This window comes from Scardinius erythrophthalmus (genome assembly GCF_964197995.2).
Source record: "Scardinius erythrophthalmus genome assembly, chromosome: 16".
NCBI lineage: Eukaryota > Metazoa > Chordata > Actinopteri > Cypriniformes > Leuciscidae > Scardinius > Scardinius erythrophthalmus.
In genome coordinates this window covers 10564404-10587383 of record NC_138236.1, presented here as the reverse complement: position 1 = coordinate 10587383, position 22980 = coordinate 10564404, and the positions used below count along the sequence as shown (strand labels likewise).

General features: G+C 36.2%; 1 protein-coding gene across 1 annotated transcript in view; it reads left to right on the top strand.

Annotated features, from left to right (window-relative positions):
- tsnare1 (T-SNARE Domain Containing 1) overlaps positions 1–22980 on the top strand; it is a 131956-nt gene that overhangs the window by 70470 nt on the left and 38506 nt on the right. The window contains exon 8 of the mRNA XM_081388397.1: positions 4177–4332. Coding sequence (XP_081244523.1) covers positions 4177–4332 — 156 coding nt within the window. The remainder of the gene's footprint in view (positions 1–4176; positions 4333–22980) is intronic.

The window sequence follows — 22980 nt, the reverse complement described above, 5'->3', positions numbered from 1 at the left end:
ATAATATTAATAGCAATGCACTGGTTTTTATGGCAGTCTGTTTCTGCCTTATAGATTAAACAAATGTATTTATTAATTATGAATTTATTTGTCATTTCAATCTCACAATGTCACTTTGTATCTTGCAATTGGAACTATTTCTTAAATGTTATTATATTTCTCACTTAATTTTATTTATTTTCTATGTTTTTTTTTTTGTAATGGTGACTTCATATATTGCAGTTGTGACTTTTATATATGTTGTTTAACTTTATCTCACAATTACCTGAGGAAGAAACAGGCTTACATAGATTGAATACTTGGACAAAACATAAAAGATGGATGTATGAAGGAATTATTTTGCATTTATCTGCTGTTAAAATTGGTTCAGGGTTATTTATTTGGATAATTTATTCATTGTGGTTGCTTGCAACCTCTTGCTTTTTCTATTTTCATACTTTCAATGCATCCATCAGTATGGTCAGCATACAAAAATAATGGGAAAGTCTTTAACATCATGCGAGTGATTTAAGTGATGCGAGGCTATAGAGTTCCCAGCTCTTTATATACAGTTGTAATCTAAATTATTCAACCCCCATTGCAAATCAGGTTTATTAACAAAATGTATAGACTTTCAGCTGTTTGCAGTGAACAAATAAAACAAAAGTAATTGAAATAGGTTTCCCCTAATTCAACTGAAAATGCAACTTTTATTGACTTCTGCAGTCTCAAAATTATTCAACCCTTTAAGGGCAAGCATCTTTAATACTTAGTAGAACACTATTTGCTGTTCTGACCTGCTGCAAATGAGATTTACAACCAGACACGAGCTTCTGGCAGCGATTCTGAGGAATCTTAGCCCATTCCTCATGAGCAATGGCCTCCAGTTCAGTAATATTCTTGGGTTTGCGTGCTGCAACCATCTTCTTCAAATCCCACCAGAGATTTTCTATGGGGTTCAAGTCAGGTGACTGTGATGGCCACTGAAGAATCTTCCAGGACTTCTTCTGCAACCAAGCCTTGGTGGAATTTGAGGTATACTTAGGATCATTGTCCTGTTGGAAGGCCCTTCCTCACTGACTGCATGATGTTTTCTCCTAGGATTTCCTGATACTTCAATGAATCCATCTTGCCTTCCACACACTGTAGGTTTCCAGTGCCAGAGGATGCAAAGCAGCCCCAGAGCATCACCGAGCCACCACCATAGTTAACTATAGACAGAGTGTTCTTTTCAGCATATGCTTCATTTTTCTTCCTTCAAACATACCATTGATCCATAGGGCCAAAAAGTTCCAGTTTTGTTTCATCGCTCCACAGAACAGACTCCCAAAACTTCAGTGGCTTATTTATATGATTTTGAGCACTTTTCTTGTGCTTTTGTGTTAGTAGTGGTGTACGTCTTGGAGTTCTGACTAGTGTTTAGTATGCACCTTACTGTGCAAGCTGAAACCTCAGTGCCCGTTGCCACCAAGTCTTGCTGCTGGTCTTTTGCAGTCACTCAAGGTTGTTCTGAACCTGCCTTCTCAGAAATCTGGTTGCAGCCGTTGATAGCTTCCTTTTTCTGCTCCGTCCAGGTAGTTTATCCACTGTTCCTCTAACTTTGAACTTGCAAACTATACTTCCAACGGTGTCTCTATGAACATGTAGTGCCTTCGCTATCTTTTTTTATCCTATTCCTTATTTGTGAAGGGCGATGATACCTTCTCTTAACTTTTTGGACCATTCTTTTGACACGTCTTTCTAACATGCGGTCAAACGTGACACTCAACAAACCTAGCCAGTTCAGATATGTCATGTGCTGTTGTGAGGGATTCTGTTTAGGGGGTTAAACAATTTTGAGACTGCAGAAGTCATTAAATGTTTCAGTTAAATTTGGGGAAACCACTTGAAACATTTGTTGTGTTGAGCTATTTCAATTACTTTTGTTTGATTTGTTAATTGCAAACAGCTGAAAGTCTGTATTTTTTGCCAATAAACCTAATTTGCAATGGGGGTTGAATAATTTTGATTACAACTGTAGCTGCAAATCCTATGCTAGGAATCAGAGAAAAAAGTAAGTATCTTTCCCGCTTGTTTAAACTTTTAGTCTTCTGACAAAGGAAACAATCGTTAGAAATAACCTGAGACCTATCTTTTTTAAAACCGTTGGGGGTCAAGATTATTAAATTTTTTATTGATTGGCCGAAAAATGCCTTCACTGATGTAAATATTTTGGTCTTTGCCTTAATCTAACCATCTTTCAGTCTCAAGCATTTAAAGGACTTACACTGAGTGCTGACTTCTATTTGAACAAATTTAAAACAAAATTTGTAAAAAAAAAAAAAAAACAATAAAAAAAAAAACTGCATCAAAGCCACTGTGAAACGAGTAAGTCTTCAAATCAGAAGTACTTTACATACTAGCACATATCCTCCAGAGAATTTAGATTAGTGAGACATTTCTGAGTAAACGCCTTAAACTGGGAATATCCCGTCTTGAATGAGTCATGCTGATCCTTTGACTTAATGTGATTTGGATCCATTGCCTTTATAGGAGACTCCTCTCTCTCCATCATAGGGAATCATGTGGGAACTGTCTTGTACATTTTGAGGAAAGTCAAAGCAAATTTGATTGTACTTTATCTAGTCTAAATTTCAAATTAGACAAGTATTTGTATTACATTTAGAATTGAATAAACTTTAGACTTAATTTCAGGGCAAAATGTGACCCTGGATCACAAAACCAGTCACAAGTCGCACTGGTATATTTGTGGCAATAGCCAACAATACATTATATGGGTCAAAATTATCGATTTTTCTTTTATGCCAAAAATCATTAGGATATTAAGTAAAGATCATGTTACATGAAGATATTTTGTAAATTTCCTACCATAAATATATAAAACATTTACTTTTGTGAGTGAATGCAGCACAATCGCAAACATAAATGGACAATTTTAAAGGCGATTTTCTCAATCTTTTGATTTTTTTGCACCCTCAGATTCCAGATTTTCAAATAGTTGTATCTCGACCAAATACTGTCCTATCCTAACAAACCATACATCAATGGGAATCTTATTTATTCAGCTTTTAGATTATGTATGAATCTTAATTTCAAAAAATGGACCCATGTGACTGGTTTTGTGGTCCAGGGTCACAAATATGCATCTGAGGTACAGATACAGTTAAGAGGATAATTTATGCTTTACATCTTGTCAATAGATGAGAAAACCTCCCAACTACAAGCCACTCTATGACCTAATATACAATGATATCCTTAGTGAGTGGGTCGACAACAATATCGCAAAGCAGATGATGCTCTCAGGGTGGCATTGTGCTGGACCGAGATGTATCGGATGTGCTAATTCTGAGAGGGAAGAATACAATGAGTCATCCAACACATTGCAAAAAATAATAGCATGCCTCTGGCCTTTATCAATGTCATGCATATGCAAGTCGAGAAATTAGCAGATCAATGTGGCCCTCTCTAAGTGACCAACTCCCACCTCTTCAACCTTCAGGCTGACAGAGAGTTCAACCTAAATGACTAACAAAGGCGGCAGGCTGTTCCTTTGCGATACTTCTGCTGCAATATGAGGTGGCGAGTCATTATCATTGTATTATATTATACATAGCCGTGAAATGTCAGTGCTTTGCTATTATATAAGATGTTTACAAATGATCTCAAGGAAAGTTGTGTAATTATAGAAGTTTAACCAAAGTCAGGTCTGATGTCTGAGAACATCCGCAATGCTCTGATCCTCTGATGATGTAAGCAGGGTCAGTAAATATTCAGGGCTCCACACATGTATATAGACTCATCCTTTGATTAAATTTAGTCAAGTTTAGTCAGTTTATATAGTTGCTGGATTTCGATGTCACTTTGTGAGGTGTTCGAATGTCACAAACTTGTGAGGTTTGTTGCATTTGCAAGAATCACAATATCCTGGCTTGTGTCTTAAACTTTGCAAACAAATTGCTCAAGAACAACTTGCCTGTAAAATATCCTGTGCTTATAATGTGAAGATGGAGGGAAGCTTTGACCATAAAGTCAACAAAAGATTTTGATAGGAGTGGTAAGACTGTGCTGTAGGCTTCTAAAACATTCAGCTCTGGAAGCCCACTGCTATGCTGATTTTGAGTATTGTATGTATTAAAAAGTAAAAAAAAAAAAAAAAAAAAAAAGTTATCTCTTATTTTGTGTGTGTGGAATGGATAGAGCCTACAGACTCCATTGAGTGAACTGGTTGAAGAGGGGCCGTTGTTCGGAGCGGAGGAGGGCGTTGAGGGTGATGCCCAAGCATTCCTGTCAGAGATCAGTGAGGAAGATGTGGAGATCCTGAGGCAAAGAGAAGAAGCACTGCTGCAGATCGAGGTACAGTAAGAACTCAATAGCCCTTTAATATTGAACATTTATTTTCTTATTTGGAGAAAGTTTGATGTACACTACCATTTAAAAGTTTGGGTAAATACAATTTTAAAAGAAGTCTCTTATTCTCACCAAAGATGCATTTATTTGATCAAAAAATAGTATTACAATTTAAATATTTTATTATATTTTAAAATGTATTCTTATGATGGAAAAGCTGAAACTTTAGTGTCACATGATCATGAAGAAATCCTTCTGCAATATACTAATTTGGTTCTCAAGAAACATTTATTATTATTATCAATGTTGAAAACAGTATTTTGTGGAAACTATTATTTATTTTTAGATACTTTAATGAATAGAAATCGCGGTAACACAAGGTTTCATTAGTTAACATTAGTTAATGTATTAACTAACATAAACATTTGTTACATTATTTATTCATCTTTGTTAATGTAAGTTAATAAAAATACAGCCATTCATTGTTTGTTCATGTTAGTTCTCAGTGCATTAACTAATGTTAACAAAAACAACTTTTGATTTTAATAATGTATTAGTAAATGTTGAAATTAACATTAATTTAGATTAATAAATGCTGTAGAATTATTGTTGATCCTGAATTTATGTTAATTAAAGTAGTTAACTAATGAAACCTAATTTTAAAGTGTCTCTTTATTCTTTTTTGTCACTTTTGATCAATTGAATGTGTCCTTGCAGAATTAAAGCATTAATTTCTGAAATATATATATGGGTCAATATGATTCTTTCTTTTTAATAGTTACGAAAGCAATGTCATATGGTTCCGTCTATGAAATATTCTTAACAGGGTTGTACCAAAATTTTGAGGAAGGATCAGTGTATATTTTTAGAGCCCCTGAAAATTTATTTTTGTTATCCGTCTTTACGGTACAATCGTTCCGTGTCCTGCATTGTCCTTTTATTCAAGACTTTAGACACACTTAAAAAAACACAAAAAAACATGATCACTGGATAGAACAGTGCTGCATCAATTACATTTCCATACAAACAGATCCATCAGGCCCGTATTCTTTCTGGACTCAACATAATCTTTAGCAACTGTCCTTTTACTAAAGCTTTCAGGGCAATTTTCCATAATAGTTTGGTTTATTTTGCTGTCTAGTCAAGCAGAAGGCTTTTCATACACCATTGAAAAACAGCATCACGTTGCTCTATTGAAGTATGTCTTGTCTGTAGCAAAACAGCTGTTTTCTTCCAGATGTGCATTCGCACAGATGTGAACCAGCGATGATGGGGTCATTCTGTTGTTCTTTGACATTCGTTTGGTCCAATTTTAAAGTCATTTGTTTTAGACGTGCACCGTGCCCTGGTTGTCTTTGATGCGGGGTGTTCAAAGACAAAAATTTAAATGAAATAAATGTCAGCCCGTCGTGTTTATTGACAAGGCTAGACGGAAAGCGAGTCACGCAGATGGCGCTTCAAAACAAATGTCTCTTTCTTGTTTGGATAGCAGGAGTTGAGAAACGAGAGAGGCCACACGTCCTAATGACTAATGACAACCGTGAGAAAGCATTTATGAAGAAATGAAGACGCATGGCTGTTCTCTCTTGAAGACCTGTCTGGAGTTCATAGACACTCGCTCGCTAACGCAACTACCGCATCTGGCTAACAGACAAGCATCAAACAATCCCACATCCCACAACCCTCTTAATAAATTCCCATTCATCACACGGACAAGACCTGAAAGGCTCAAACAAAACCGACAGGTTATTTTAGTCATGGATAAATTAGACGAGGGTTTTTTTTTTTCTTCAGATGATCAGAAGGGTGACGAAGCTGTGCTCCAAGAGCTCTGTCGCGGGTTCTAGAGATGTCTCTGGCCCCGGGCTCAGCCGAGCTGATCATATCTGACAATGTGCTTTTCCTGTCTAGCATCTTCCCTGCCTTCCCAACCCCCCCAAACCTCAAACCCCAAACCGCGCCGCCTCCTCACGCAACTCTGCTCAAGTGAATCACCAGCATTTGCAGCCCTTTCTGAGCCCTACTCTCTCTCTCTCTCTCTTTTCATCCATATCTCTCTCTCTCCCCGTTCACTGTTAGATGCGTTCCCGAGGGAAATGGAGAAGATGGAATGTCTGTTATCCGTGTAAAGTACAATCAGTTCCCCCCTTATTCTCTCTCTTGCTCTCTCTTTCTCTCCAAAAGCTGATATGTCCTCCTGAGTAGTTCACATTTACTCTGGTGGCATGTGCGTTCAGGCGAACCCTTCTCCGGAGAGCCGTGCAAAGGGACATGCACGCACACACAAGCCGGATAGAGGACGGGGGGGTTATTCCGCATGCCGTTATGGATTCTCCGTCTTGATTTTCTATGAGGCGACCCACAAGGGTAATGAACTGTTCCTCTGGGATGACTAATTCGATTTGCATTCACCCTATATTACAGTGAAAGGAGGAACACATTTGAAGGGAGGAGCCAGGCTCCGCCCTCCACCACTTATGACATCAACCCCAGACGCAAGTCTCTGACACTTTGGCACCGGTCATCATTTCATCAAAATGAATTCGTTAAAAAAAGTAGAAAGCATAGGGCATGACAAAGGACAACTTTCAAGGGGAATCTGAATGCAACACCTGGCCCATCCAACAGAAAAAATACACACACGTGTCTCCCCTGCAAATTTGTCCAGTGCATCCCTTTTGCCCTTCAATGAGAAATGGAAGTTTCTGACAGTAGTGGGGCTACAGTAAACGGCGCTAATGGCAGACAAGCACTGCTATGTAGATCCTGCATGTCACTGCCTGTGAATCTCTACGCTATACAACTCTTAACTCTAGGTTAAAAATGTCTATTTATAATATTGCATACATTTTACTGGAGTAAGACAGAAAAGAAAGAGAGAAAAAAGACTCAGAAAAAAACTTTATAATCTCGTATTTTGTCCCCAAAATTTCAAGGGGACTTTAGACAGATTTAGTGTTACCTAAGTTGTTTATAGTTGCCAACAGTATTATTTTACTATGTGTATATATATATATATATATATATATATATATATATATATATATATATATATATATATATATATATATATATATATATATATATATATATATATATATATATATATATATATATACTATTATAGTATTTATTAATTTATTTTCATTTTAATTAATTTATGCCATTTTTTATTAGTTCTTTTAAGCTTTAATTATTATTTAGCTTTAATTTATTTTTAATTAAGTTTTAATTTAATCATTTTAGTTCTTCAACTTATTTTTTTCTTGTTAGTTGTAATGGTTTTCATTTTAATATTTTTTTTATTATTATTGAGGTGTTTTCAGCTGTATTGCAATGAATGCAAATTAGTTTTTAATATAGATTTTGTTTAAGTTAATAACAACGCTGAAAGGAATGACAATTATAACACAGTTGTCAAGCAATCTCTCATGTTGCCATCTTGGCTCATTCATTTTTATTGATAATGTACAGAATTACTATTTAGACTGTTTTGTTGTTAACTGAAGTGTTACATAATGTGAAGCTGATTTGCTACTGATCATCATTCATTTCCAGACTCATTCAATTATGAATAGTATTTGCTTTTAAAATAAATAAATAATAATAATAATAAAATAATGTAGGAAGTATTTATTTTGAAATAAATACTATAAAATTGTGAAGTATTTATTTAACTGGTTTATAAAAATGCATTACTATGCATATTTGTAAGTTACACTTTACAATAAGATCCCATTAGTTAACTTTAGTTAATGCATTAACTAACAAATGGAACCTTAATGTAAAATGTTACCAATACTGATAAGATTGTGGTCATACTTCCAAATTAATTTGGAGTGCAAAAACCATTTCAAACCATTTGAACAATACAATTATTTTCCTTATGGCCACAATACATTATATCTAGTGTGTACTGTATGTACAGTACTATGAGCACATAGTCATGATGTTACCATGTGTTGCTGCATTTTGTTCTTGTACTGTACATGTATGTTGTTTTGACCGTGACCAGTCAAAGAACATTGCATGTTTATCTATTTTGATACATGGAGGCAGAGACATTGCTATTCTTATAACAAAACAGCCTGACCCTTGAGAGAACATTGACTCTGTGGGGGTGCTCTCTCTCTCTCTCTCTCTCTCTCTCTCTCTCTCTCTCTCTCTCTCTCTCTCTCTCTCTCTCTCTCTCTCTCTCTCTCTCTCTCTCCTACACATTTTCACACATCTTCTCTTCTCAATTAAATCATATAGGCATATGAGGAATCTAAGTATTTATTATTCCGAACCGGTAACAGCAAGAAACATCAAGCAATCAGTCTTATTCCCAAACAAATGACTCTATGAGTCTTTTCTTTTCATTCAATCAAAAAAAATCAGTAAGAGCCATTACTGAATTAATCGAACTCACTTACTGAACCGCAAGTCATTAATTTCGGCATGTCCGACTGCTGTAACAACACTCTACACTGTACATAATGCAAATAGTCTAACCTGTCTAAAACATGGGAAATGTTTTGCAAACCATCTGTAAAGCATGAGAATTTCGCAAGTTACTTCTAAACAACAGCTAATACTTGCTCATAATGTGCTATTAGGAGCTCTGGTTTTATTTACATTGATAAATCTTTCTCAATTTTTACTTATAAAAAAGGGTTTTATGTTTGAATATTTTGTTAATGTATGCTTGGTGAACTAAAAAGTTATTTGAATGCCATCTTACTCTGAGTGCTCTGAGTCATTTGGACTAAAATGAATGAAAGATGACAAAATGAAAGTAAATGTAAAAAAAATTTTTCTCCAAGTCTTTACAGCCGTCACACGCTCTTAGTTTTGTTCTTACGACCAAACTAAGAGGCTCTTTCTGGTCTTACATTGCTGTATTGATTTTCTTTTTCTGAAAGTATTTTCTATCCTTTTTTAAACATTAATATCTGTCTTGCTTTCTTAGTGTTTGTTATTGCCTTTATTGTGCATTCCTGTGATAAGACTGATTTTTTCTTTTGTCGCAATCAATAGCAAGTGCTGTTGAGCAACTCGTATTCTAGTCTTCATCTTGAACATGACATACACAACATTTCCCCTTCTATTTTTTTTTTCTCTCTTTCCTGTGGATAAGATGCAGACACGCATGCTTTGTGCCCTAAGACTGTGTGCTTTGAGTTTTGAGGTCCTTGGGCTGTGACGGAAAGGAAACATTTGATTTTACATTATAAACCGTTTATTCAGCAAGGGCAAAAAAGAGACGTTTCACGCTTAAGCCCTCAGCAGGCTGCGCACGGAAATGTCATCATTTTTTGGGGGGCTGTAAGCGTGCGCGTAAATCTGCTTAACAGTTTTTCTGCTGTGGCACTGACACCGCGTCCTGTTGCCCGTTGCCTTTGGGCCGAGGGGTGGGGTGATGTGCAGAGAATCTCATATCAGCATTAAACACATTTATCTAGGAGAGTGAGAAAAATAGAGAGAGAGAGAAAAAAGAGAGGCAGGGGAGAAGGGTGGTGGCAGGGATTCTGGGAGGAAGATGGAAGGGAGCATTAGGAATGAAAAAGCAAAGTGTTCCACAGTTCAGGATGGCACCAGTACATTAGAGCAGGGGTTTTCAACCTTTACAGACCCAGACAGCCACCGACAATCTTTCTGCCAACCCAGTGACCTCCAGTAGAAATAGTACACCATGCATCAAAATTGACAATTTTTTTTTTTACAGAATGTTGCAATGCATGTTATAAATGATTTATCCATGCACATAATTTTTATAAATTCATATGCCCTCGTAATCTTTTAAGTCCCCCTGTAGTCAAACATTTTGATAAAACTCACATTTGATCACCAAAATGACATTTAAACGTTTTTCCTTAAAATAAAAAAAGCTTGAATGTAACTCTACACCCTTGCCTCATTTAGTATACGCGGTTCTATGAATGTGCAAATACTCAGCAATGGTGTTGACTTCTGAATTTGCACATGGTTTGTCTTAAAGCATATTAAAAACACCACATAGACAACATTAAAAGCTTGATTTTCACCACAGGGGAACTTTAATCAAAAACGTTAACCTCCCATCCCCCTCGAACTGACATGTTCTCTTCATGACGTATCTCGGCGAAGGGTGGGATTAAATATCATCCTCAAGTGACTGCAAACTGGCTTTCAGATCTTGCCTCCATTTAGTTACCAACACCCAATTTCCTATGATCCAATCAGCTCCCTCCCTGAAGGACAAAATCAAGCTCCGCCCTACATTGTTTTCTCATTCCAGAAGCCGTTTCACTCAGATATACGTTACATCGGAAAGAAAAGACTATACTTCGACACCCCATTGACATCCTGATTTACTTTTGGAAGCTGACGTATTCCATATGAATCAAGATATTCAAGGTCACACTTTACTTTACTCGTTTGGAATTGTTTGAAATAGTTTGAAATGATTATACTATTATTATTATCATTATTGTATCCTTTTTAGTGGTAATTTATTAATTAATTTAGTATTAATTTAGAACACTGTGGTTTTTAAGGTGCTTTATAAATACATTTTACAGAAGTAGTAGTAGCACCCTTTAGTGGTATGTATGTGTGTATGTATTTACTTCCAGGTTGAAAACGCTGACATTGAAGCAAAAAAAAAAAAACCCACTTTGTAGAATAATGGTATATGGGTTTTTTTTTTTTTTTCAGTTTGTGGTTGATATCTTTCTCTGCTGAGCCCAGTACTTTGTAGAATAATGGTATATGGGTAGTTTTTTTTCCAGTTTGTGGTTGATATCCTTCTCTGCTGAGCCCAAATCATTTTAAACTAAGGCTCACATTGATTGTTTTCCCAGACAGCTGGATTTTTGGGGGCCTTCTGTCGGAGCATTGTCATTTAAGACCACTTTCCGTTGCTCACCTGTATAAACTTCTCCTGTTCCTTGAATCCTTTGAGCTGCAGCAATCAAGCAATAAATAAGTTGTCCATCTGAATGCACTGAGGCTGTTAGACTGGCAAAGATCAAAGCCTTCTGTGTTAGCACAGCAAATACAGCACAGAGCCGAGCACCTCCCCTCTCTAAAACAAAACCTACACGCCGAGCATAATTAGCCAACGTCTCCCCAGGCACAGCTTAGCTGGCGCACTCTTTTCCACCACTGTCAGAGCAGCGGTGATGGCCATCAGTATAGCTATCGCAAACACAATATGCTCTTTAATTTTCTTCTTGTTTGCAAAAATCAGCCATTCTGTGCATAGCCCCTTGACATCATTCTTGGGATTGCTTTATCATACGGTTTCTTGGTGAAAGCAGCCTTACGTAAGTCTAATTATGCCCCTCAGGACGACGCAGGCCACTCAAGAAAACTCAAGAACATTTAAATGAAGAAAGAAGAGGTGCGCAGACTATCACTTAAAGCAATAGTTCACCCAGAAATGAAAATTCCGTCATTTATTTATTTACCCTCATTTCATTCCAAACCTGTATGTTTTTGTTTTGTTTTTTGGAACAATTATTACGCAGCTTTTCAGATACAACGACAAGGAGCTCTCAAGCTCTAAAAGAGTCAAATACCATAAAATCACCATAAAACAACTGTAGTAGGAATATTTAAGTTGTTATTCTATTTTATGTTCCACACAATAAAAGCAAAGCCTTGGAACAACACACAGTAGAGTAATGTAAATAATGACTGAACTTTACTTTTTGGGTGAACTTTCACTTATGAAGAAGTCAGATAACACTAGCTGTAAGTGTTTTGGTTATTGAAATGGCCATATTTTGATAACTTTTTCCATATTATATAATATGTCTCTGTGCTTAGAGCATGTACTATGCTTTAAAGGGCAGAAGTTACGCTATTCACTCAACACCCGTATTTCAAAACTCCAGTGAAGTGTGTAGTGTTACTTAAGAGTGGAATTTAGGGCACATGGGTCACACAAAATGTTTCTGGATGTTTTTGTGAGAGCAGCACAACCTGACACTGAGCACAAGCTTGGGAATCTGATACTGAGTTTGACTGACATTTCAATCTGTCTGTGGCTGGTGTGGAGTATAGTTATGCAGTTAGTACCTCTGTTTTCTGATCAGAAGCTGATGAAAGACTAGCCCGTTTATGCAGCCGCCTTGGATTGCTGAAAAACGTCAGTGACATGGTTTATCCATCCTGGCTTTCTGAATATTGGGGTCTTTAAAGGTTCAGATAGATAGTAGTTCAGATGGTAAAGTAGTAGTTCTGATGGATTGCTAGATAAATATTATATCAGCTAATTAAATATATGGTTGTGGACAATATAGACACAAAAATTACATCCTGAAATGCCTCAAATGTTTTTGTATTCTGTTGATACTGAATACTGAACTTTGTTCATCAAAGAATCCTCAAAAAAAAATTAAACTGATAATATTAAGAAAAGTTTCTTGAGCACTAAATAAGCATATTAGAGTGATTTCTGAAGGATCATGTGACACTGAAGACTGGAGTAATGATGCTGAAAATTCAGCTTTTCCATCAAAGGAATAAATTACATATAAATTACGGTATACTGTATAAATTACTGTTTATTTGAAAACACACACACACACACACACACACACACACACACACACATTAGTGCTGGGCAACTATAGATATATATAGATATATGAATATATGGATATATACTTTATATATATAGAGAGAGAGAGACTCACACACGTTTAACTACACACACATTTATTTATTTGGTATGCAGACCGTTTTTCTTTTCAACGATTTAGTCTCTACAACAGCCCAAAAAACACAAACATGACAGTAAATGTTGATGCAGCCGTTGTGGCATTCACACAGGGTTGGTCTCAGAGTTTGACTGAGAGATAGACTGGCATTTTGGAAAGGTAGAACAGCTGTAGGCTCCGTTTGGGTGACGGGGCTTCTGAGGAGATGTGCAGCAGGGGTGGACGGATGGATGACTAGAGTAATGACAAGTGCTTCAAGCAAATGATGACTAACACATTTGCAGCATATGTATTTCATATAGCATTTAAAAAGTGCATCGATGTGGCATTGAAGTAAGCAGTGCACTTGAGATAGCCATTCAACACTGCAGAGCCTTTAATGAAGTGACACAAAGGAGTCAGGGTGTCAAACAGTATTGCTTAGAATTAAGTTATTTAGTTTGAATGATAGCTACATTTATTTGAATTACCACACCAGTGCTCTGCTGTGTGAAGAAATGTTCTCTTCTCCAGCTGTCTTCTGTTAAAGTTATGGTAAAAAGTAGTAGATGTGGTTTCCGGTAATTCATTGTAAAAATAGTGACATTTCTCTCTGTAGGAGGTCTTTCTGCAGAATTTGGTAGTACCGTAAGGCTCCTTTACATATTTGTGTTTTTATTTACAACACGTTTTGCAGCGTTGTGCATTATAGCCAATCACATTTCTATTGAGAGCGTGAAAATAATGACCAATCAAAGTCGTAGAGCAGTTTTTGCATGTGTCCTTCTTAAAGCAACATTTATTTAGTTGTAAAATATTTGAAGATATTTAAGGAATGCATTTTTATTTATTTATTAATATTATAATAATAATTATTATTATTATTATTAGCATTAACAATTCACTTTTTTTTTGTTTGGTATAACCACAGTTTTGGTATAAACCCCCACCCAAAAATTCTGCCATATATATTGGTGACTTAGCTGTAATTTACTTTAGATCAAATATTTCAACAGTATTTCTGTAAATCATATGTACATTTTTATACTTCTATTGTTTTCTCTCTTGACAACAATTTTTATTCTTTTTTATTCTTTTATTATTCTTTTTTTTTACTGAAAATAAAAAAAAAACATTATCACATCTTTTTTTTATGATAATGAATTTTCAGTTGGCAGATAGATTGGGTATGCAGGCCTTGAAAGTGTTGAAAGTGTTTACGCAGACATATCTTTTCAACCCTCAAGTTCATTTTGTGTCATTTTTGTGATGATTAAACTCCACTTATGGCAGCATCATAGACTGGTCAATTATCTTTGTGAGGTAGAATGCTGAAAAAATATAACCTCACCTGTGAAGAATTGTCTGTCTTACCGGGCATGCTTTCTTTTTATGTATTGTTGTAGATATGACCTGTAGAGTACCTGTGATGATTTATGATACAGCCATAATCTGATATTCCAGTGCGTCACCTCATTTGTGTGTTTCACCCACGCATTAGCTCCTCACACAGGCCAGAGCAACTTTTATCCTGTACCAAAACTTAATGATATTCTCACCTCACCATTTTCACCAAGGTTTATCATTCCCAGCACATTTGCATTGTACTTGATGGGCAGTAAATCTTGAAATTAACTGGGGTAAAATAGAAAAAGAGGGTGTTTTCTGTATGATAGTATGAGTCTCTTGCCTCTTTCTTGAGGAATTTTGGCTCACTCTTTTTTACAATGTTGCTTCAGTTCATTGAGGTTTGCGGGCATTTGTTTATGCACAGCTCATCCTGCCACAGCATTTCAATCAGGTTGAGGTCTGGACTTTGACTGGCCCAGTGCAACACCTTGATTCTTTTCTTTCTCAGCCATTCTGTAGTAGATTTGCTAGTGTGCTTGGGATCATTGTCCCATTGCATGACCCAATATCGGCCAAGCTTTAGCTATCTGACAGATGGCCTCACATTTGACTCTATAATACTTTGGTATTCAGAGGAGATTGTGGTGGACTCAATGACTGCAAGGTGGCCAGGTCCTGTGGCTGCAGAACAAGCCAAAAATCATCAACCATTCATCAGCATGTTGGTATGAGGTGTTTGTGCTGATATGCTGTGTTTAGTTTGCTTTAGTAGGCTAACTTGGCACTGTGCATTATGGCCAAACATCTCCACTTTGGTCTCATCTGTCCAAAGGACATTGTTCCAGAAGTCTTGAGGTTTGTTCAGATGCAACTTTGCAAGCCTAAGCCGTGCCACCATGTTCTTTTTAGAGGGAAGAAGCTTTCTTCTGGCAACCCTTCCAAACATGCCACACTTGTCCTGTCTTTTTCTAATTGCACTGCCATAAACTTTACAAGCCTCAATTAACATTTTAAAATGTTAATTGAGGCTTGTAGAGTCCGAGGTGTAGGTATTGGGTGTTTTGCGATTTCTCTGAGCATTGCACTGTCTGACCTTAGGGTGAACTTTGCTGGGACATCCATTCATGGTTTTGAATGTTTTTATAGAGGTTATAGAACGTCTGCTTTATAGAGGTGATCACTGATCACACTTGCTGATGATCTATTAATCAAAGGCATTTGATAGCAGCACCTGATTGCTACTTACACTCTTAATTCCTAAGGAAGCAGTAAGGATGACTCAACCATAGCTTTTCCATTTGGGCCTAGTTTTTATTAAATAAATAATGACATGCGTTGTTCATCTGAGGTTGTGTTTAACAAATTTTAAGACCTGCCATGGACCAGGTGATTTTTATGTCCTGATACATAAAATCCTAGAATTCAATAGCGTGTCCTTTATTTTTCTCATGACTGTATGTGTGTATATACATATACACATATATTGAATATATATTATGTTCCATATATTGGTATTTTTTTCACTACTGGTGCTCTCACTTATTTCTGATGGTCAGAGCTCTCAGAGCTGATTGTGTAGCAGTGTGAGGGGACACTGCTTTTTCGCAAGCTATTATGAAGCTATCAACCACCAACTGACTGTTCTAGGTTTCCTTTTCTCATTCTATCACTGCAGTTCACGCTATACTTTCTAACCCACTCTTGGAGTTACACATGCCCAGCTGGCAGCTTCTAAATATGGAGATTTCAGGTTGTTAGCCCCAGGGAAGCTTTGATACATGCTGCGTTTAGTTCAGGACTTGAAATCAGAAACACAGAGGGTAGTTATATCACATTATCTTCACCCAGCGCAAAACGTCAGCATCATCCAGGGCACAATTTGGCTCTTATAAATGCATAAAAACACTGCATTGTTGCTTGACCATAGCTCATTTTACTGTGATATTTACTGCAATGAGGTTATCACCTTTATATAAGGGAATTTTATTTCACCTCAAGTTACAGTATTTTATTCCATGTGTTCCTTTTTCAACATGCTGGATGTGGTCCATTCTTATTTCCTGTGAAGGGGTAAATCTTTTAGGAGTACGCATTGCAAGTAATTCAAAGCTAAATGAATGAATGGATGGATGGATGGATGGATGGATGGTTAAATGGTTTGCCAGTGGGATGAGAAATAAGTTCAATATATATTGTTAGGTAAATTTAGCTTGTTATTATTTAATAAATATTTATATATTATTATAAAATGATGCATATGTCTGAGAAGTTACTGCGGGATTGACCCATTGTCAGGAGTGCAATAACAGTGTTTATTCATTTAGCCCGGCTTCCAGAGAATAATATGCACTTGTTTGTAATACATTAAATGTACTATCCTTTAAACAACATCCTTAGCAAATTTTCCTCAAAAGTGAAGCGCTAAATCATAAATGATTTAAAGTGGCCTTGGTTAATATTTTCTTATTGCCTATACTTCACTTTTGACTGTTCTTGTATAAGACTGCTCATGTGTAACTTCTTTCCATTATGTTATTTGCACATCGTGGACAAGACAAAACAAGAACAAGACCATGGACACACTGTTACAGTCAAACGCAAACGGGAACTCAAGACACACACATGCATTTGAACATTTGAACATCTGACCTCTCTTACGCGCAAGGCATCCTGGATGTTATTGCTTAATTGTGTGTGTGTGTGTGTGTGTGTGTGTGTGTGTGTGTGTGTGTGTGTGTGTGTGTGTGTGTGTGTTTACATAATGGTTACTGTTAGGCTTGTGAGGAGAATCACAGGGACATTTAAAGCCTTCAGGTCCAAAAAAAACAAACATTTTGAGCCTGTGCCCAGTCATTTTGTTGGGGCCTTTTTTTTCTTTTAGATCATCACCTTTTATCAATGACGCTGCCAGTGTACAGAAACTCGGACCAAAGCCAATATATTCTTTATTAAGAGACATTTATTTTGTTTAGAGCTGCCTCATTGTGTTAGCTTTAGCAATAATAGTGTGCTTTCAATTAAAGGAGACATTTAGCAGATGTGTTTATCCAGAAAGACTAAAAATACACTTATTACAGGACAATCCCCCTGGAGCAACCTGGGGTTAAGTGCCTTGCCTTTCAATTACCAGCCCTGAGCTTCATCCACTGCAACCCTATATTGTATTTTAAAGGTAATGTGTGTCATTTTGTTTCACTGTTGAAATACTTTCTCCTTACTTTTTCCCTACTTTATCCAAGCTTAATATGCAGATAACAAGAAGTAGGCCGTTTTTTGGTTAATCTCCCAAAAAGTGGAAAGGTGCAAACCCCATGATTATTTGGCACTGTTCCGTGTTATTTTAGTATTATTTATATACTTGTATAGTATTTGTTAACATTTTTGAATTTGCTTTTATTTTTATATTTTTAGGTTTCATTCTACTTTTAGTTTGAATAATTTTGTCTTGTGCTTTTGTCATTTGTTATTCATGTAATTTCGATATAATTTGTTGTTGTTGTTGTTTTAGTCATTTTAGTACTTAACTTAATATGATTTATTTTAGTTTGTTGCCTTGTCAGCATTTCTAATATTTGATTTTTACATTTAAGTTTTTCATCTAATTTATGTATTTTATTTTATTTCAGCTTTATTTCACTCTCCGAAAACTTTTTTTTTTCTTTTTTTAAGCTTCAGATTGATACTGTTCATGAAACCTGACCGAAAACAACAGTTATTTGCTCTTTTGTTTAGTGATGCTAGGAGCAATCTGCAAAATTATTTCTTATTTAATTCAAAACAAAGTTTGATTGGCTGGTGATTTTTTGGGGACTGCAAAAGCAGTAATGTTTCTGCATCTTTTACCAGTAACACAAGAGGGCTCTCTTTTGACTTGAGAGATAAAATATGTCATATTGGACTTTATAAGATTATTTCACAATATTTCACACATCTTGTCCATCCATCACCTGTCAGCAATTTTTAAAGTGGACACAAACCACAAATAATCTCTCAATTCACTGGGAAACCTCAGCTGCCCTGCGGTAAAGTCAGTCCATCACTACAGCTCTTCACATATCTTTCTCTCTGAGCTTTCCTCAGTGTTTTCTTGTCTTAGATAGGCCTTCTGATGGCTTGCTGTCACTCTCACATTCGCTCTTGTCCGTCTGTGCTCCTGCAAAACTTCCTGGCATGTTGCATTCATGGAAGTGCCAGTCATCTTCTGTTTGGGAGTGAGTTTTTTCCAAGACATCTATAGTCTTATCAGTCCACACATTTAATTGTGTGGCTGCTGCGGTTCCTGTCAGCGGCTCTCGCTGAAGTGTGTGTGCGTTTGCGGTGCAACGCAGACCTGTGTGTCAGATGCAGCAGATGTCTGACATTTTGTATCTAATGAAACAAAGGAAGACCCCTTGAGTCCTATCAGACTCCTGTTGCCGCTCTCTCTCTCTGTCCCTTTATCTCTGTCTCTATCTTTCGTTTTCTAAATAAAAACAGGATGATGTTTGACATGAGCAAGTTAATCGCAGCACAAGGGAAAAGAGCATCGATGTGATCCACATGACTCTTGGACTGTCTTTTGCTGTTCAACATTAAGATGGCTAGGTTTTGGAAATTAAATTCAAGCACAATTCCTGTTTGTCAGAAAATTATTCAAATTTCCAATGTCATTAATAATGAATTTAAAAAGATGGAACATTTTTATATTATAGATTTTGACTATATTTATAATGTAAATAAATAAACAAATACATACATACATACATCTCAGTAGTAACAATAATATTTTTACAATACCATTCAAAGCATTGGGGTCAGTAACATTTAGTAAAAACAGTAAAACTTAAAAAGAAATTAATACTTTTATTCAGCACAAATGCATTAAATTGATCAAAAGTGACAATAAAGACATTTACTGTATATCGTTAAAAAATATATATCACGGTTTCCACAAAAAAAAAATTAAGTAGCTTATCTGTTTTCAGTATTGTTAATAATAACACTATAACTATATTGTTTCTTGAGCCTCAATTCGGCTCTGAAGGATCATGTGACACTAATTAATGGTGTAATAAAAATGGCTACTAATAATTCAGCATTGCATCACAGGAATAAATTACAAAAAAATAAAAATAAATTATATATATATATATATATAAAATTGTAATATAATTTCACAATGTTACTGTTTTTACTAATAGATGCAGCCTTGGTGAGCAATTTTTTTGAAAGGCTGTGTATATTATAAAAATACTTATCTTGTTTTTGGTAAAAACATATCTAAACACCTTCAATATATACCTTGGCTAGTAAAAAAAAAAAAATATATATATATATATATTTATATATATATATAATAATAATAATAATAATAATAATAATAATAATAATAATAATAATAATAATAATAATAATAATAATAATAATTATTATTATTATTATTATTATTATTATTATTTAACACTCATTTAACCTAAAATTACTTCAGATATTTTTAGAAATATACAACAACATTCTAGTGAATCTTATTTCATTCTAAGAATGTCTATTTTTGTTAATAAATTCAACCAATTTTTTTTTCTTTACCATCAACCTGCCAGTGACTACAGATGAAAACTAGCCTGGGTGCCAGCCCGAACCCCGCCCACAACATTTTTTGGTCGGGAAGTTCGGTCTGGACTCGATCCATTGAGGAGTAATTATGCTCGGCTCCTAGAAGGCCGAGCCAATCAAATTGCCAGGGCGGGCTTTAATCGATGATGGACAGATGGTCTGCGGTTGCGTCACCAATGAGCGCTTGATTTGAATTAGTTTACAACAAAGACGACTGCAGCTGGAGAATTGAGATTTCACGAGTTCACATTTACAAATAAGTCAGATAGAATAAATGCGTAGGCTATATAAGATGTCATGAGTTCACACAAATAAGTAAGATAGAATAAATGCGTATATGACGTGCTGTCCGAGGAGAGGGCTGTGGGCTCGGTAGCCATACTCCCCCCGTGTTCCTGGTTGTGAGAGAACAAGACAAGAGTGAGGATTCGGGGTGGTGGAGGGATGCTGAAAAACTGTCAAGGAGTGTTAGGCAAGTTGACAGAGTGAATATGCTTCCTCGGTAACGTTAGACATGGTATTGTTTGATGACAAGTTGATATTGGATTGATTATTTGTACGTGCTCCTCCCGAACTTTGTTTATGAAACATCATGTGTAGATTCCGCCATCGCGTCTGTTATAGAAGATATCGACAGCGCATTCATTTTAAAAGAGGAACAGATATGACAACAGAGTTGAAAATATGAATGAAGGACATGCGTCATTTTCTCCGTTGCTCTGATTGGTTGTAGGTCTATCCAATTGAGTGCAGAGGGTTTTTTCTTCCTAGTTCGGTTGAGACAGGCCCCATAATCAAATCTCTATGGAGCGGTATCAGACTCACATTCTGACTAGAATATGAGTATGACGAAGTCAGGCTAGATGAAAACTAGCCTGTATGGCTAAATCTGGAACATTTACATGATGGACTTGAGTGCTCATGTTAATTAATGTCCATATTCCCTTTTAAAACAAAGAATAAAGAAATCACATTTTACTTTAAATGCCATTTTTTTCTTTTTCTTTTTCTTTTCATTTTCTTTTTTATGTTTATGCTTAAAACAAGAAAACAAATGCCAGTGTGGAAAGAAAAATAAACTTCTACTGGTTACTGAAAATGGTGTTTACCCCTTAGGTCAACCAGGGACATAAGCCACAAAATAAGTTGTCATAGTTTCGAGACTCTTTAGATCTATCTCCCCGATTGATCTGGGCCAGGAAAAAAACAGCTGTGAAACTTCCAACTGCTTAGTTGACTCATGTTACCCAAAGCACTGAACCGCATCTTGACCACTTGACTGCTCAAAGTGGCACTGGCGGTCTGTGGAGCTGCCTCCTCTGCACACAGTCTCAGGGGACAGGGCCACTGTCTGGGGTCTTCATGAAAGAGTAACATGAAGAATAACTGTGGGTTCTGGGTCATATGGGAGCTCTGGAATGCTGTGTGCTTATTATAACCCTTATAAATGATGTAAACTGGCACACCACAGCCCCCAGGACTACCCAGACTCCCCCTGGGCAGAAGGACACAGAGTGCTCTCAAAATCAATATGTCACTGTCTAGCTCTTTTATGTATAAAGGAACTCAAACATACTCGTGTTTACTTAGTCGAATTGATAGAAGCCATAGATTTATTTATTTATGTTGGCGAGTCTCATCCATCCATCCATCCATCCGTCCGTCCGTCCGTCCATCCATCCATCCATCCATCCATCCATCCATCCATCCATCAAGATTTTTCATGTTTTTATTCAGAGAGGATGCATTAAATTGACCAAAAGTGACAGTAAAGACTTTAACATTGTTACAAAATAATTATAAAAAGTATATTTAAAAAAAAAAGATGGATGGATCATTTTGTCTGGAAGTTTTAGAACTGTAAAGTTTGTTTAGGTCATCTGAGTAATTTCTTCATATTTCATCAGACTTTTTTCTCCTCCCCAGACTTTATTCAGTGTGTTGAATTGTGTTTGCCCATATGACTTTGTGCTTTGATTTAAACTGGATTCAGTGCCTGTTAGCTACAAGCCCAATTCTCAAAGTGGGTGCAGCTCCGTGGAGTGGTGTTTACTATTCTGTACATTAACTTATGATTGCTCTAACTTGATGTGTATCTTGCTGGTTTTTTTTTTTATTCACCATCCTTTAAGTTCCTCCCTTCTAATCATACGTAATGACACTCTACGTCCTGTTGTTACTACATGCTAAATTTAAATTGCATTAACACCTTGGTGGGTAAAATAAATATGTTGCTCTGTTATGGTGTTGACAACCAGTGAGAGAAAAATGTGTGATTTGCTAGGGGCCATTTTGGCTCCGGCCAGACGGTTTGTGCCAAGAGCCAGGATGGCTGCCAGTTTCTCAAACAATTGCAGACACCTGTGATGAATGGCTCAATGGTTTCAGCTCCACTGACCCAGCTGCACTTGCATGGGGATTGTGTATGGAGACAAAAAGGCCTGTGAGCAGGAGATAGACTCAGGGTTTAGAAAACCCCATGTTGCTTCAGGCCTGTGTAGAAGGATTTTGACATGAAACAGCAATAGTGGAAGAGGTTTGGTTTTAATTGTTTCATTCTCCATGTTGTATGTTTTTAAAAAGTTATGTCTGAGTATTTTATGATAGTTTTGCCACAATGGCACACTTTCATTCATCAATATTTCTTTATATCAATTTTGATTAATCTGTTGAATAAATTTGAATGTTTTGAAATATTGATGTTAGAATCTACTAATTTCGAAAATTAAGGCCTGTTCACTCCAAGAATGAAAACTATAAAGATACAAATAATGATAACTATATAACTGTCCACACCAGAAGATAGATATCATAGAAGATAGGGAAGATATCGTTCTGTTTATCACTCTGGCCGACCAAAGTGCTGTACACAAAAATTAGTAACACAAAAAAATAATAAACAGTTTAAAACAGAACAATCATTGTAAGCTAAAAGCAACAAAAAATAAATACGTTTTGAGACATGACTTGAACACAGACAGAGAGGAAGTCGATCTTATATAAAGTGGGAGCTTGGTCCACAGTGTGGGGCCAGCCACTTCAA